Genomic DNA, 18,191 nt, shown 5'->3' with positions numbered 1-18,191 from the left:
TTGTATCAGTGTAAGTTTAGTCAAAACCTAGTGAAAGTACAGCTGAAGATCATTTTCACACGTACTGCAATGCCCAAGTCACTACATTGAAAGCCATTAGCTATTCCTATACTGAAATTGCCTAACTTTCATTTCAGTCTTATTTATACAACAAGAGCATTAAAGCTATATATATTAATAATTTGGAAATACAAAATTTGGTTGAGAGAATAGTGAATTAGCAAAGGTAAGGATTATCATACATAATAGTGACATGGTCTGAGTCAGTTTGAGCTTTTGTCAGTGTTGATCCAAATTATGTCTTGTTTGTCTCATGTCCTCATATTTATATTACCTGAGTTTTACAATAACGTATGTGCATAGTGTTGGTATTTGTTATTGTTTGTTTATCTTTGTCTTCTCACATTCCTATACCAAAATAATTTTCTTTTTACTAGTCTTTTCATTCAGGCTCCTTGTTTATTTCAGTTTCTAACCAACCTTTTCTTTGGCAGGCTACACGAGTTGTCTTCTGAGAACGACCTTCAGTCAGTTTTTTCCTCAGTCTGTGCAGCTACTGAGTAATAGTTGTTGTTGTTAGTTAGAGTTGAGCTAACTCCATTTCATGAAACCACACTCATAACAGAATAAAATATTTCCTAATCCTGTGCCATCTTCACAGTAATTGGTAGGTTTGTATATCCTAAATGTGTGTGTGCATTTCAGGTCTGAATAAACCTTGACTTTTATCAAAGTACTATTTTTGATTGGTTGTCAACAGCCTCCCTAACAAAGCCTTAAATTTTGGAGACTTTTGGTCACAGTAGCATGTATGGTTTCATTTCTTTGAGAAATAAGAACAATAAAACACATAAAGAAAAATATTTACTTTTATACTATTTTTATGTTTTCTTCCTCAGTGTGTGCTCTATTTATGGGCCTTGAAAATTCTTTACCCAAAAACACTGTTTTTACTTCGTGGAAATCATGAATGTAGACATCTAACAGAGTATTTCACATTTAAACAAGAATGTAAGTATACATTAAGCTTATTATTTTAACATTATAAGGGACAAGTCATTTTAATAGCTACTTAGGGCACTGGGCTTTATATTACGTCAAGTCAAAAACTTTAAAATAACAATAATTTTATATTTTTCTTTATTTTAGTTAATGAGTAGAGGGATAATTCAAAATTTATGTAATTATTGTGTATTCAGTAAAGTGATTTAAGAGTTTGTATTATCTAATGGAAGAATTTGATGATTTTTCAAGGCATTTTTAAAAAAATGTCTGAATGTTTCTTTGTAGGATACTGATGCTGCCCTTTCTTCTTCCATAATTTGAGTCTATGCCTCTACTTTTGGATTCAGTAGATTTACTAGAATTTCTTGGATTCTGTAAAATTAAAGGTTACTTCTGCCTTTATAGATAAAAATGGGAAGTACTCCATATGCATTCCGTTTTCCTTCACTCTTCCCTTTTTTCTTTATATTTTCCATTGAAACATCATTTACTTTTAAATGAAGAATAAAGATTCCCCCACTGAAGACATTAACTGTAAATGGATAATAGAAAAACCAATGTGTAAGGTAATGGAAATTACCTTAGCAACCTTGTTCCTTCCGATCTCCTTTTCTCCAAGATCATTGAAGGGTATCAGGGAGATTTATGGCCATCTTTCCCTTGGTCAGTTTTATTCCAGGTGTTACTAGTAGTTTTGTGATTTATTTGTAAGTATGTTGGTACTGTTGTGTGCCATCAAGTCTTCTGCGACTCATAGCAACCTTATGGACAATAGCCCTAAAATCTGCTCTATCCTGTGCCAATCTTATTATCTCTGCCTTACCTACCCCATTACCCCAGTTACTAAATCAATCCATCTCATCTAGGGTCTTCCTCTCTTGCGTCGTCCCTCCACCTTCCCAAGCATGATGTCCTTCTCCAAGGACTAGTCCCACCTTGCAACAGGTGATATAGCAAGCATATATATAGAAAAGTTTTCTCCTGTGTTATATAAAAAGCTATTTAAAATTTTAAAATCTAGATTATCACTAAATTATAAAAGCAATAGTTATTAGAGCTAGTATGTAATTCTTAAAAAAACTCTGAAATTTTACTATGTGTCATGTTATGCTAGTAATAAAAAAACACAGTCTTCACAAGGAAACATTAATGTCAATTATTTCAATGAAATGATCTTGACTATAAAATTATAAGGTTAAAGAGTTGCTTCATTTATTTCTATTTTTTCTTTGATGATAATTCAAAAGGTAAAATAAAGTATTCAGAACGTGTATATGATGCCTGTATGGATGCCTTTGACTGCCTTCCACTGGCTGCCCTGATGAACCAGCAGTTCCTGTGTGTACACGGTGGTTTGTCTCCAGAGATTAACACTTTAGATGATATCAGAAAAGTAAGTTATGTTATTTTCCAGGTTTAATCATTCTATGTGCTTAATCCATAAGCAGAAGACATTAGTTGCCTTGCCTATATCAGTAAATTTCACTCTTTAAATTAAAATAATCTGATATGGGTATGAATATGTTCTTTGTCTTTAGTAAGGAAGGTACAGTAATACTTGATAGAGTTCTTCCATGTGACTTAGTTTACTGGAAATAGAAAATATTTTATTGTGCCTGCAGTTGTGTATATATACACCCTTATGTGTAACAGTTGACTTTTTAAAAGACTTTTCTTGATCTAACTTAACATTGCTATTACTATTGTTTGGGACTCTGGTGGCATAGTCCTAAAGAGTTGTACAGCCTGTCCAAAGGCACATGGTTCGAAGCCACCAGCTGTTCCATGGGAGAAAGATGAGCATTCTCCTTCCATGCTATTTACTGCCTCTGAAAACCTACTGGTGTGTCAGCTAGGTGTGACTCAGTTGTTTTGGGCAGCTAAAGAGATGAGTTACTTTGAATGTTGAAGACAATTGTGTTACTTTCATAGGAAAATGTAACAATACAGGATTGTTTCTGTAGTTGAAGTGATAATATTTTGGGTAGTGGTTTTTATAGAGAACTGCACTGCTAACTGAAACACCATGCCTTCCTATTGGTCTGCTTGCTGTTTCTTGGGGAAAAGCTAAGCCATCTCCTCTCTTGCAAAACTTACTGGTCAGCCATAAGTTGGTCTCAATTATTTTTAGAAGCTTATTGCATTTTAAAGAAAGATATATTTAGGAAACTAAAACTTTACTAAATAGAGTCAAATTTTGCCACATGACAGAACAGAGGTTTCAGGACTATAGGTGTATTAATAATATTTTATCCTCATTTCTATTAGAAATAACATGATTTTTAATTTTTAACCCAACATAAACAGGTACATATGATCAGTATTTCTTTCCTGCTAGTTCTTTGTGCATGTGTGCAGTATACGATGCATTACACATTTGCCATTGCTGTTCTACAACACACAGCACATTAACAGGTGCTCAGTATTTAAAGTAATTCAGAGACGTTATACAGAGATGTAGTCGTGCAGTTCATGGAACCTTTCACTTTGTACAAGAATGTGATCATTTCATTCTTCCACAATTTGGTGGGCCTTTTTTTTAAAGTACCTATATGTTCCATTATGAATTACGTTGCTGCTGCTGTTGTTGTTATTATGTGCTAAGCAGCCAGAATTTATTCATAGCCGACTCCAGAAGGATTTTCAAAGGCTGCCGATTGTCTCTTTTTCTCCCAAAGGCAGCAGGTAGATTCTAAATGCCTGCCTTGGGTTGGCAGTACGACTCCTTACCTACTGTGCCCCCAGAGCTCCCTCACGAATTAAGTAGATCTTTTTAAAAAAAATAAATTCTCTGACAATATGCAAGACTTACTCTCAAGCATGTTTCAAATACTATGTTCCATTTTCATTTTTATCACTGAGTTCTAACAATAAGCCATAAAATATTAGTTAAGTTTATATTTTGCCATATATCAATTAAGGTTTCCACTGCACTTACTCTAGTAAATGAATAATGTATTTTAATTTATTTTCACAGTAGAAGGTATTAATTTTTTTGCATTTGATAATTGGCTGACGGTGCATTCAGTTTTCTGGTTGCCTTGCCAAACCTTTGATTTGAGGGTCACAGTTCCGGAACGTCTCCCTCTTCTGCTCTCTAACCCTAAGAAAGTTCTTGCTGCCTCAGAAAAAAAATCTACATTTTTATGAACAAACATTATTTTTCTTGGATGTGTTATTACACAAGCATGAATTATTTAAATTTCTTAAACAAATTACAAGTCGAGTGAGCAATGAATATTTTATGGCTAACATAAAGGTCAGAATATAGAGGATCTTGTCTTATTGAAGTTTTTAATTGGGGATTGAAAATAGGAAATAACATTTCATCCTTTTTTAGATATTAGAGAAATGTGGTTTGTTGTAATTGAACTGTTAACTTAATTATCTTGCATATTCAAGCTAAAGTAGAGAATTTGTTTGCTTGTCAGTTTGATTTATTCACCTTTCTTTACGGAGTTTATTTTAAAAAAGTATTGCCTATGAAGAACATAAATTCTTACTGAGTTTCAGAACTACTCTATGGTCTGTTGGTTGGTCTTGTTTTTGCTTTTTCCAGGAAGCTATATCAAAGATCTTTAAATATAGTTAAACCAAGATAAACTAAAGACTAAAGATAGTGATGATGTTAAAAATTGTTGATGACATGTCATTTCCAGTTATTATATTGTTCATAACCTTCTCGATGGACTAGTTTAAATTTAAATATGACTTTGTTTAACATTTGTAACTGGAAAATAGATTCCATAAGAGGGCATCCTTCAAAATTATAAAACTTTATGCTATGAAAAAAAGAATGATTCACTTGAGTTTAATTTCCTAGTTAATTGTTACTGTTTCTTTGTAACCATTAGGAAAACTGCCATAGGCTGTCCTTTAGTTAAAAGCATAGAAGTTACTAAATATCCAAAGTATTGTATCAATGACAAACCCATGTGCCTTTATGCACAATTCTGGTATAGCAAGTATTTTCTCTTAAAACAAACATTCACTTTTTCAAAATCATATTGGTAATCATAAAACCATAAACTGTTCCCCATCCATATTTATAAATCATAACTTCATGAAAATAGTTATAAGAATATACCCAAGTATAAAATAAAATTGGATAGATGATAGATATAGATAGAGATAGAGAGATAGATGTTTCTCTTCCAGAAATGAAGCAGAGATAGATCACATTAGCTGCGAGTGACTAGAATATTTTAATAAAATAAAGATCTGGAAAGAAGAGAAGGCTAAAAAGTGGTAATAGGAAAAGGAAAATAAAGAGGTAAGGGGAAAGGGAGGGGTAAAAGAAAAATTAATTCGTTCATTAGGAGGAAAATTAGAAAGCTGTAAAGTAGATGTGTCAGGAGGAGCGGAGAGGAAATAGGAGGAGAAAAGGGTCTAGAAAAGTTTGCTGTGCTCTTGTAGAAAGAGCAGGTTGGGTACCACACATGGTTAATTTCTTTTAGTATCTGAATTCTGTATTTCCCAAGATTAGTATTTTGCTCTCTGTCTTCTATTTTCCTTAGTTAGACCGATTCAAAGAACCACCTGCTTATGGACCTATGTGTGATATCCTGTGGTCAGACCCCCTGGAGGATTTTGGAAATGAGAAGACTCAGGAACATTTCACTCACAACACAGTCAGGGGGTGTTCATACTTCTACAGGTGAGGATGGAGAATTTGCTTTCTGGAACACATTTTGGTTTAAAACTGTTATAATCTGTGCCATGTGTTTGAGCTCTTGATGATGTTTGTGTATGTTTCCTAGGAAATAAGTATAAATGGAAGGTTTACTTTGAGGGCTGGTTTAAATGGGCTTTTAGCACTCATGATACAAAAATATAAATACACAGAAGAGAGCCAGAAAGTCAGTGTGGTGGTGGTAGTGTTAGAGGGTGGAGCAGCCATTGAAGAAGATAGTAGGACTTCAAAGATAAAGTATTCTAGAATTGTAGGGGGGAAAAACCTAAAACCTGTCTTCATTTTTCTCTCAATTGTGTAATCACACTGTAAATCATTATATATATGTAAAATCTTACATAGGTGCTTTGGTTGTTTTATGGTAAGGAGTTATACTGCCAACCCAAGCATTCATGTCATTGGAATCCACCAGTTGCTCTCCAAAAGAAAAGATTGACAGTCTTCTCCCTTGGTGACATAAAACCTCTGAAACCTCATTGGAGGTTCAGCTGTGATTCATTGCCGACTCAATTGCACATAACAACAACAGTGAGGTTTTTAGAGGCGATTTTTTTGGTACCCTGATAAAGTTGAAAATATATTTATAATATTTTTTTATATTTGTAGGGGCTTTACTTTTTTAAAAAAAATTACAGGGCACATCACACATTTATAACACAGTTGCATTTTAATACATCTTCATAATTTTCCCAGTACATCTCTTAATTTTCCAACTAAGTTCACTTATTATTAGACTTAGGATTTATATGACTATTGCTAAAGTGAGGCAAAAAAGAGTTTATGAAGTTAATGAGAAAATAAATTCTAGACTAGATTTCTTTTTTTAAAATTTAGTTTGTTTATTTTTCATTTCAATGAACATCTACAGAGATTTTGGAATTCCATTCATTCATTGTTGCACCCTTCTTTTTAATCTTAAAATATATCTGATTTTTACTTAGTGTAAATGCACAATTTCAAGCCTGACAGTTAAATGACAAGACTAAAAGAATTCTGTGAGACATAAGTAGACACATATCTTCTATATATAAAAATATATTGATACTACCTTTTAAAAAAATTTTTCTTCTAAATTGATATCTTCTTTGTATATAATGTGAATCAAGTTTTATTCAGACCTAGAACCTTTTTACTTCACATTCTACATTTTTTTTCTATTGGGGAAAAATGCCTTTAACTTACCTTACCTAATGATATGCTTGAGAAGTGAAAATTTAATAACAAATTATTATACAATTAAAATTAAGTAAGTTTAAAATAATAAACTTACTTTTAAACTTACTCTAGACTTATTTACTAGAAATTTAAAATTAAAATTAGTGTTTTGGAAAGTTCAGTACTAAGTCTAATGAGTCTATTTTTATTGAAATGGAGAAGCATAGTATAGTATTTCTGAAATGACTAAGGTTTCTTTTAAATAATTAGTTAATTTACAGTAATCTTTTATTAAAGATTATAAAACTTTTATACAGTGTGATGTTAGATGTTATCAGTGCATTTTAAGACCAAATGGTTTGGGGTTTTCTTTCAAATATGATGTATATCTAATTATACCATTGTTCTTTATAGTTTTTCATTATAGTCTTGGGTTATATATAAGAAAAATGCTATTAAGCAAACACCAAATATATTTATTTTTATATTGAGCCATATTTCATTAATGTCTGATTCATCGTATAGCACTCTTCTGAGTTGGTGGTCTGATTTCTGAGTTGGCTGTTTATAGAAATCATAAATTTAATTAAGTCCCTTACTGAATTTATGTGAAGTTATGGCTTAGATATTATATAATGTAAACATTATTTAAATAACAGTTTTTACTATAAATATTAATAGAAAGTTATATACTCATTTACCAGAAGTTTATAGTACACACTTTTCAGTTTTATCTTGAAAGTACATGTTTGTTTGTTTCATAACCACAGATACATTTGTTTCAGGGATAATGTTCATCAGCTAGATCATTTTAGATTATTTTCTTCTCAACTTAATGATGATTTAGGTAGTCTCAGTAGAGATTCTTAATAGATAATGCTGTTTAGTAAAGACAAACATAAATTATATTGTAGCTGAGTTATCTATATTCACAGCTTATGAATCCCTGACTGTAATGGTACAAAGTCTTGGGTTATATTTTATCTGAGGAGCTTGCTTCTTCTAGAGCTTAATAATCATTTCTTGCCACCTTGAAGGCCTCAAAGCATCCTCCAGTAGTGATGGATAAAGCACATCTAAATGAGCACAAATGAACAATAAAATTGGTAGGGAGACATGGTGGCAGTTGCCAGTTTAACTTATCAGTTATGTTGCACCATACTTGCCATTTTTATTTTGTGTTTTTATATATGTTTTGCATACATCATTTGCTCCACCACCCTATCCATTATCAAACCTACTACCTGGAACATGATTTAAATAAAATTAATTGGAAAAAGTCAGTGAAAATTATTAAGAGTTTTCATTAGATACGTAAGCAGGAAGGAGAGAATTCATAATAACTCCATTTTGCCCTAACGTTACTGGAGCTTTGTGACTTTAAACCAGTGTTTGCATGCTCAGATGCCACTAGTGGACAGGCAAATAATGTAAATACTTGAAGCCATATGAGTTTAGGGCCATAAAGATTAATGAGTGAACATTTCATTTTCATTTTAACATCATACAACTAACAAGACCTTAGGCTGAATTTTGTGCTTGAATTGCAGTTTGTATTTCTACCTTGTAAATTATATAAAATGTGTTCTGGGTTTATCCTGCTTCAAAATAAGTGAGTTGTAGTATTGTTGTTAGGTACCATCAAGTTGACTGTGACTCATGGCAACCCTATGAGCAGTGGGTCTGAACCTTGCTCTATCCTTTGCCATCCTCATTACCTCTGACACTTGAACCCGTTGTTCCAGTCACTGTGTCAGCCCAGCTTTTAGAGCATCTTCCGCTCTTTTGCATACCTCAGCATGTTGTTCTTTCCCAAGGACTGGTTTCTCCTAACAACATCCACAAAATATCTTATATGAAGCTTATTAGGTATTCTGAAATTTCTCTGAATTCTCAGATTGGCAGACCTCTTCACTTAAAGTCTATTCAGGGAAGTCAATCACAGTTCACTCAAGTCTCTTAATTACAAATGAGCATTCTGTCATTTTTCATGAGCTCCCCAAATTCTGTGCTATAGTTGCCAGGTCTCCTTGTAACTTTTGCAGTTCCAACTTTTCAAATCCTGATTCTTGGGTTTTTAACTTAGAGACAAATTTCTACCTCAAACAGAAGTTTCTTTTTCTGCATTTGTTTAATCTTTGGAATTTTTTTTTCCATTACACCTCCCCAGGAACTTCGCTTTTCTAGCTGGACTGTAGAGGTCAAAATCTAGAAAATAGTTTAGTTAGGTTATCGAATCTATGCCCAAGTATTTTACCACTTTCTCTTTCCTAAGTTTGACTCGAAGAATTTTTTATTTAGACGTATCATTGAGGTGACAATTGAAGGTGACTCCTATTAACTTTACATTGCCCAAAAGAACTTTTTATTTATTTTCCCACTTTTTAAAGCTTTACTGATAATTTATTCTGTATCTTTCTCTTTCTCTTTTTCTCCATAATTCATTCTCCGAGTCATGTAGACCAGTGAATATCTTTGCTTTTAATTCTTTCATTGAAATTATGACACTGTTTTAGAAACAACATCTAGATAATCAGTCTTCCTTCTTTCTCATCCTGAGCTCAGAATATTTCTTAATGGTCTATTGAAGGAATCACACTTCTCTCCCAAAATTATCAGTTCTCCTCACTCCTGCCACCATTATGAATATCTTTTAGCATATAATTTATTTATTTAATTATTTAACACACATTATTTTGCATCCCTGCTCTCAGAAGAATAATGGTTTAATGTCAGAGACAGAAAAAAATGCATAGTGTTAAATGCTGCATGTTGTTGTTAGGTGCCATTAAGTTGACTATGATTCGCAGAGACCCTATGGAACAAGAGCTCTGAACCTCATGCTATCTTGAGCTATCATCATGACCTCTGATATGCTCACACCCATTGTTACAGTCTGTACCAACACTTCTTGTTGAGGATCTTCCTTTCTTTCTCTGACCTTCCAACTTTCCCAACTTGATTTTTTTTTTCTTCCAAAGTCTGGTTCCACTGATAGCATGCCCAAAGTATGAGAACCAAAGTTTCACCATCTTTGCCTCTAAAGAGAACTCTGATTTTACTTTATCCCAGACATGCCTGTTTGCTCTTTTGGCAGTGCATGGGATATTCAGCATTCTTCCCCAGCACAGAGCAAAGGCATCTATACTTCTCTTGTCTTAGTTTTGGTACTTAAGAAGTACCAAAAATGAATCCATCAACAATGAAACATTTCAGGAAGTAGCATACACTCAAGAACCAGTGGTAATAAAGGAAATTCAAGCTGCACCATAGGGCACTAACAAAAAATAAGGACCTGCCAGTTGACAGGAAATGCTACATAGACTTCTAAAACGAAAACCACACACATACATACATTTGAGAGACTGAATGGAAGATGAACTGGGGGTTAAGACCAAGGTGTTACCAGATATGAGTTTAAAGGACAATTTGACAATATCCAGGAAAAGTCTCAGAGTATGGCTCTTGGAAGTAGAAAAAAGTAGTCATGAAAATAGGAGAAGAAATAACACTCTGAAGAACATCCATCTTTGTGTTCTCATTTCATGTGTAGTCCCAAATTTTATATATGTTCAGCTTCAGTAGATGCTGAGCATGTATGACCAAGTTACTCCATTCCTCATTTTCTGTCTACCATAAATGTATATATATCAGCCAGAAGACATGCACAGCATTGCCCGTAGCAGCAGTATTCCTAGTAGCCAGGAAATTATATTTAGTTCAACAAATAAAAAATTTGTGTAATTAAATGAGAATGTCCTAACTAACACTATACATAACAGAAGGATGGATCTTACAGACCTAATAGTGAATGGAAGAAGGTAGATAATGTGTAACACATGCTATATGTTTTCATTTAAATAACATCAGAGAATATGAGTATCATTTGAAAGTTCCACATGATGGTTACTCTCAATTAGGAAGTTATGATGGCTAAAGAGGCTTGTGAGGAGTGGGCGAGCATCAACCCATGTTGTTTCTTGATCTTCCTGCAGATTCCAGAGTATTCACTTTGTAAAAGGTCATCATAATCTTTTTAGTTGTGTACTTTTCCATCAGGTAAATAAAAATCAGCCACTACTTCTGAGGCAGCAAGGCAAGTAAGGACTTAGGTTCTAGAGAATTGCTGGCAGGAAGAGTTGGGTCTTTCAGGACTTGATCCCAGTGGGTAAAATGAAATTAGTTAGTGAAACCTGTGGCAAGAAAAAAAAAAGTAACACAACAGGTCCTAGGAAAATATAGGTCTGCCAGCCAACACCTGGTAACCTCAGGGCATCTCAGAGCTAAGTAGCCATTATCCTACTTGAATGTGCCTGGTATTCTGGCCCCACGCAGTAGAGGAAGAATTGTACAGTCCAGGAGAGTCCTTTGTGTCTGAGTCTAAGCCAATGTGGTGACAAACAAGAAGGAAGAGACTTCCTCCTGGTGCCTTGGCCAAGAATTACAGCCTAAGCAGTGATCATGGAAAGCAATCTTGTGCACCATGTACCTGTTTAATGCCCTGTTGAGGTTCATCTAGTTATAAAGCTTGAGCTCTAGTCAGCTCATAAATTGCTAAGGATGTAGGATATAAAAGCAAATAAAACTGTCTTCCTTTCTTTAGACATTCACTGTAATAACTAGAGAAAATATGTATAGACATAATGTATAGTGCAATATGATCAGTGACATAGTTGATGCATATGGGAATATAATGGCTGCAGCAACTTTGTGCACACCTGGGCCTTGAAGGGAAAGGTTTGCAGGTATTTTAGCTAAGACTTGGCAGAAGGACAAGGCTTTCCAGCAGGAAGAGTACACATTCAGGATTGTGTATGAAAAGGCAGAACAGCGTGAAAAAGCTTTTTAATAATGCCTACTGGATGTATCATGCTTAGACTGAGAAATCTAAATGTAATCCACAGCCTAAAATAAAGCCAAAAAAACCCAGAAAAATATAAACATATCTAACCTAGATTAATTGTTAGATTAATGCCAACAGGTTTGTGGGGTAGGGTTCTTGTGGGTTTTTATAATAAATCTTTTCAATTTTACCTTCTATATTTTTTATCTCCTTTACCTTTGTTCATGCTCACCTTTTTCATATTAGCATCTTTGTGAATAATTCCCTTTAAGATCTAGCACAAGATAGCCATTTTTCAAAAAAGTATCTTTTGATTAATCCAATCCCAATTGCTTTATGTCTTGCTTTGTACGACCTCTACAACACTTGTGTTATTTTGTCATTAATATATATGATATTTAGGTCAGAGCTAGGGGCATTTGTTTATTTGAAAGTGCTACACCCTTCTGCCTAGATTTTAATTATTCTCATACATGGACACCAGCCCCATTTAACCCGCTCCACTGTCCTTACTATCACTACTTTATGCTTAATGCAGTACTTCTAACAAATGGAACAGTTCACCAGTGGCCCTGTAATAATTACAGGAGAATAAATGATTTTCCAGTTTTCTGTAGGGTATAGTGTTCAGGGAACTCTGGTGGTCTACTGGTCAGGAAATGCACTCCGAACCCAAAGGCAGTGCGAGTCTACGAGCTGCTCTGTGAGAGAAGGAGGGACAGTCCGTTCAGTGTAATTTCAGCCTTTACACACTTACTAGAATCAGCTATGAGTAAGTTATGACTTCATAGCATTGAAAAATGAGATATTTCAAAATTTCGATTTTTTCATATATTTATCTTATAAAAAGAATCTTAGTGCAAAGATAGAAAAGTCACACCCCATGGTTAGTCTGTAATTTGAATTTATTATACTTTTTCAAAGTTATTTTTATAAGATAAAGTTATATAGATCATACTTAAAATATCCTTTTTAAACTAAATATTTGTATTTTTTTAAAAGAATTTTAAGTGGTCTATGCCGCTTTATGTACCTCTTGTTGTTCTTACTGTGTGCAGTCGAGTTGGAACTGACCCATATCTGACCCTCCAGCAGGTTTTCTGAGGCAATTAATTACATGGGAGGAAATTGTCCACCTTTCCCCTGCAGAGCGGCTGGTGGATTCACACTAGTATCTTCAGGATTGCAGCATAGTTTAGTAGCCTTTAGAATAAATAGTAGCTTCATTTCCTGGTATGTACCCTTCTGCTCACTAACTTATACATCTCTGTCATGCAGTATGCATACAGACACACCTGGAATGTATTTTTAAAAATTTGCTATTTATACTACTCTAATGGTATTCTTATGTTTCTATTGAGTTATGTTTCAGTTTTGTTAAAGGCACATTTGATAAAATGTATTTCCTCTATGGATAGACACTTGTCTTTTTTTTCTACATATATTACAGTTTTTTTAAAAAAATCAGTTTGCTTACAAAGTTTGTTACATTGTGTTTCACACTCATCTTCATTCACATTGTGTTTCATACAATCTTGTTATATAATAGCCCCTCCCCCCTCCCCGCCCCCCTCGCTTCACACACCTCCACTGCTTGCTGGTTATGTAAAAAGTATAACTGTAGGTACTTTTTCTGCCACAGGGAAAAACTTGTCCTTCGAGACAAGAGGCTTGTGTCATGAGTGATGTAGATTTGATTATGCTTGATCAAGTGGAATCCATCTGAATGCTGGCGAGGAAGGCGTTGACGATTTCATAACAGATCCTTTCTTTTCTTTTTTGTCTCTGGCAGTTACCCGGCTGTATGTGAATTCTTACAGCACAATAACTTGTTATCTATCCTCCGAGCCCATGAAGCCCAAGATGCAGGGTGAGCAGTTTTGTGGGTTTGTGAAAACCATGCTTTACGCTTTGTCTGTACTCTTCACCTTCTCAGGCTCTCGTAGAGGTTTCCCTTTGTAGGCTGTATCCCAGAAGGAATCATACCTTAAAACTCTCTTCTGATGACACAAGTATGGCAGAGTCCTGGAGAGTGAGTAATCTGTAGCTTTGTTTTTTGTAATGATCCTTAAAGTTCATTTGATCCTTAAAGTTCATTTGATCCTTAAAGTTCATTTCTGATTGCACAAATACTTTTCAGCTGATTTTCTTAAGCATTGTAAAGTGCTTCCTCTTTTCTGATCACTGGCTTATGAGTAAATGACCAGCCACTTTTTAATCTGGTTGTCAGTGTGAATGAGAATTTTACATAAATACATAACAGTGATCTTATATTTCAGTTTTACTTTAAAGATTACCAAGTCTCTGTGAATTTTTTTTTAAAAAAAATAGATGTTCATTTTCATTTGTTATTCTTATAAAGCGAATTGGTTGGGACTTTTACAGAGGAGGAAAAATAACAAAAATCTAACAAATAGAGACATAAAATTGAAATATATGGGAAATTTTTGTAATAGAGATCAATTTTAATGGCTTTTTAGAACTAGGGAAATTCAGACACTGACTTTAATGGTACATTAAATCCACATCAGGGATTTGAAATCTGGCATCCTCTTCCAGTGAAGGACATTGTTTACCTTCATGTGCTGAAAACCATCCCCTCATATTCTGGGTTTTCTGAGAAGTTGGGATATTTATGATCTCTACTATCAAAATTGTTAATATTTCTACAGTCTTTCTCCTAAAACAAGACAAATTATAAGATCCCTTTAAAGTTACCTTATTTTAAACAATCAGTTAACAGATGTCAATTGATCTACTACTATGTTTCTTGTTGCAGCTAATATTTGGGGCAACCTAGTAATATGCCCAGCCAATCAAGTCCTCAGATTATATTTCTCTCTTTCTAGACCTGAGATTATATCATGTACTTGGTACAGTGAGCATTTTGAATAAATATTTCTTAATCCCACTATACACTGGAACTCATCTGCTTATTTGGGGCAAAAAAAAATCCATTAATATCAGCAAATATATTTTGTTTAAAAGGATAGTTCATGGATTCATTTGGAAAACTAAAATTATATTAATCTCATTCCTTAGTCTCCCTTTGTTGTCATGCATTTCTAGCCTACACTTCTAGAGTCTTTGTAGTAGGTCTGAGAGTGCTGATTTCTCCAATTGTTTTGTCCTTCAATAAAAGCTCACTAACATATGCAGAAAAAATATTTAAAAATATTTTAAGGTGTGTTTTCTTCTAGGACAACAATGCATTTTAATACTTATAGAATGAGAAAAAAATATCATTAACATTAGAAATGTCAAGGTGACTAGACCTCTGAAAAGGTCCCTCAATGGCACAGGCAGTTTGCTCTTGGCTACTATCTTAACAGTTAATAGTCCACACCTAGCTAGTAGTGCCAGTAAAGAAAGCCCTACCAATCTGCCTCCGTAAATATTATAAACAAGAATATTTTCTGGAGCTCTTCTCCTGTGAAGTTACCATGATTTGGCTTGATTTTGTTTTAATACCTTTACTATCTAGCTAAATAAAGAGTAGTTAGTCTACCAGATATAACTAATAGAAAACACTCCAATGATAAAAATCTCATTTCATTCTTTTTAGGAGTGTCTCTAAGCTAATATTCCTAAAATCTATTACAGAGAAGTGATGAGATATTGTATCACTTAGGAAAAGATAGAAAAGAATTATAGTCTCCTATACCTTATAATTATGTGAGAATGAAAACACTGCATTTTATACCAAGTTGTTGGGTATTTTTTCCCTAAAGTTTTAAACATTTTGTTTCTTCACTGATTGATAAAATATTACCCTGCTGAGACAATAATCTTTGACCTGCAGACAGCAGCAGGGTGGATAATAAATAAAGTTCTGAAACAGAAACCGTGTTCAATTTGTAAAACTCATAGTTTTAACCAGACATTCTTTGAAAAGTAATCACTTTACTCCAAGTAAAACATTTATATATGACCTTACAAAATACTGTAGATTTATAGACTAATTGGCTAGGTTATTAGTGGCAAAGTTCCATGTTTTACTTTGCTCAGTTGGTCTTTTTCTTTTTTTCTGTCAAAAATACTGGCTGACTTTGAAAAATATGGTTGATGAAGAGTATCTGCATGCAATAATTAGCTTCTAGCCTCTTGGTTGAACACATGGAAATGAATTGTGTTTTCTACTAAATTCTAGCCTGCCTTCGATTTAGCTAAGCTTCAGAAAGATACACAGAAATTGCACATTTGATTTTATATTCTAAATTTAACTCCTGAAATGGGCATCTGAGACTTTAGAAGAGAACATTTTGTTTAAGGCTTTCTCACTGAATCTTCTCTTAATTGTAAAACACTATTCTTAAAATTTTCTATTTTTAAATCTATAGTATAGCAACCATCTTTTTGTTGGTGGTGGTGTTTTGTGTCTTTCCTTACTGGTCTTGATTTAACTTTTTTTTTTTAAGGTATCGTATGTACAGGAAAAGCCAAACAACAGGCTTCCCATCTCTAATTACAATTTTTTCAGCACCAAATTACTTAGATGTATACAATAACAAAGGTAAGTACCCTTTTATTTTTTATTCTCACTTGCAGTTTTAGTATGTGCAGTGTCCTTTAGAAGTTTTGTCTTGGTTTTGTTTTACTTATTTATTGTTTAATACAAATCTCTGATTGTCATCAAGCATATAAATTTCATTGCTCAAAAGTCGGGCCTGGTAGTATTAATTTTTTTAAGAAAGAACATTCCTGCTAGTCTAAAGTGCAACATCATTGACAACATGTAACTTTCAGAGAATAATTGGAAGTGGCCCCAAGTCACACTCCTTAACAAAGTTACAAATTTAAATAAAGAAAAAAGAGTCATGGAGTCATTCAAGTGTGGAATAGAATAAGAAAAGTACTGTAACTGGTTGTTATGAAGAACCTGCCATAAGTGCAATCCTGTGCTAGAGTAGGACATGATCATTTCTCTTAAGAATAAAAGGAATATAAATATGCTTCAATATAAGTCTCATTTGGTGCACTTTTCTCTGTTTTCTATGTAGAAGCTATATCTCTGAGGTTAGCTATCTTCCAGGATTATGATCAGAAAGTAATGTTCTGCTCTCAGACTTTGATCTCAGTGTCCTGTGATCTCAAACCTTTATGTTTGAAAAAAGGCCAAGAACCTAGGGCATTATTTTCTAACCATATGGAAATAATGAAGTGTAAAGATTCATTATTTTCTTACATAAAAAAAAATCTTTTATTTAGAAATGCTTTAAAATGTTACAGGTCTGTCAATATGAGCAATTAAATGTGTATATTCTGCTTATTGTTGTGTGCCATTGAATCAGAACAGAAGCTGGTTGACCCTCCTATGGGTTTTCAGGTTCAGTAAATCACATGACCTGTCATTCTCCTGCAGAGCTGCGATAGGCGTGTTTAAACTTCATGTCTTTGCGATTTCAGTGCAGTTTCTTACCACTGGCCACCAGAAAATATGTGGCTTAAAACCATGTACTCTACTTAGCAACATGTCTGGAGTATGGTTTTCTTAGAATAGCAATCAAATAATTTATGTGAGGTCAAAATATAGTCTAGTTTCAAGATTTCTGAAATTGGTAACCTCCTGTGGTGAGAGCTGAGCAATGTCTTTCTATCCTCCTCTTGGTGTCCAGGAGGCCAGAGGTAGGTCTTCACAATCTGTATTTATAAGTCCCACTTAAATGTCCCCAGGCTTCTGGAGTGGGAGGCTGTTGTCTTCATTTTACTGAAGTCTTGCACTTTCTCTGTGGGAGGTAGACCGCCACTTCTTGTTGCCTGATAACCTTCCCTGTACTTCCTACCACGTCCCAAGTCCTTATCTTAGTTCCATCAAAAATCTGGCCCCAAATGGCAAGCCATATATTATTCTAGTGCAACCGTCAATCTCACAGTATTCCCCACCTCCCCTTAGACACAGCTGGTCTGTCCTGCACATAGACTGCTGTGCACTCACTACCACTAGCATTGTGCCAGAGATCGCCACTTGCTCATTGGAATATGTGCTCGCCACTTGATGTCCTAACACCACACTGACTATGATAACCCTCCCCTGTGGCCAAGAAACATCCTTACTAGTAAAGCAGTGCATTTTTTTTACCCTCACAGTAGATTGCAGGGTTAGGGGACAGAATGGTCAAAGAAGAAAATTTGAATGAGATACGATATAGTCCTCACCCTTAAAGAATGGTCAGAGATTGGTTAGATAGAAGACAGTGCTTTTGAAACTTTAAACAGCAAAACTTTTTCCCTCCACCAATTTAAGTGAATCCTTTAGTTCAACAGGAGTCTCATCTTGTACCACAGAGGACCCCTCAAGTTCCTCCAAAGAATACAGTAGCTAAATAGATTGTACTATGTATCCTGCCACTAACAGTGAAAATGAAGTTGGACTTTTATGCCAATATTTGTTCCCATTCATCATAAGTGAAGTAGTTGTGCTTGAGACTATTTATCCTGTCAGATATATGTCGCTTCTTTATCAATAATTCTGATTTCATAGATGTTGTTGTTGTT

The 18,191-nt window shown here is 34.2% G+C and overlaps 1 protein-coding gene across 3 annotated transcripts in view; it reads left to right on the top strand.

The window, feature by feature from the left end:
• The window catches only part of LOC102868820 (serine/threonine-protein phosphatase 2B catalytic subunit alpha isoform-like), a 422,832-nt gene that overhangs the window by 326,837 nt on the left and 77,804 nt on the right, over positions 1-18,191 (top strand). For all 3 annotated transcript variants that reach the window (XM_006893087.1, XM_006893089.1, XM_006893088.1), the window contains 5 exons: positions 900-1,011; positions 2,253-2,398; positions 5,523-5,662; positions 13,489-13,566; positions 16,115-16,209. In XM_006893087.1, coding sequence (XP_006893149.1) covers positions 900-1,011; positions 2,253-2,398; positions 5,523-5,662; positions 13,489-13,566; positions 16,115-16,209 — 571 coding nt within the window. The remainder of the gene's footprint in view (positions 1-899; positions 1,012-2,252; positions 2,399-5,522; positions 5,663-13,488; positions 13,567-16,114; positions 16,210-18,191) is intronic.

The sequence above is a fragment of the Elephantulus edwardii genome, unplaced genomic scaffold (assembly GCF_000299155.1).
Source record: "Elephantulus edwardii isolate Elephantulus edwardi_28Jun2011 unplaced genomic scaffold, EleEdw1.0 scaffold00122, whole genome shotgun sequence".
In the NCBI taxonomy this organism is placed as follows: domain Eukaryota; kingdom Metazoa; phylum Chordata; class Mammalia; order Macroscelidea; family Macroscelididae; genus Elephantulus; species Elephantulus edwardii.
The sequence above is the reverse complement of the archived record's forward strand: the minus strand, read 5'-3'. Positions and strand labels throughout refer to the sequence as shown.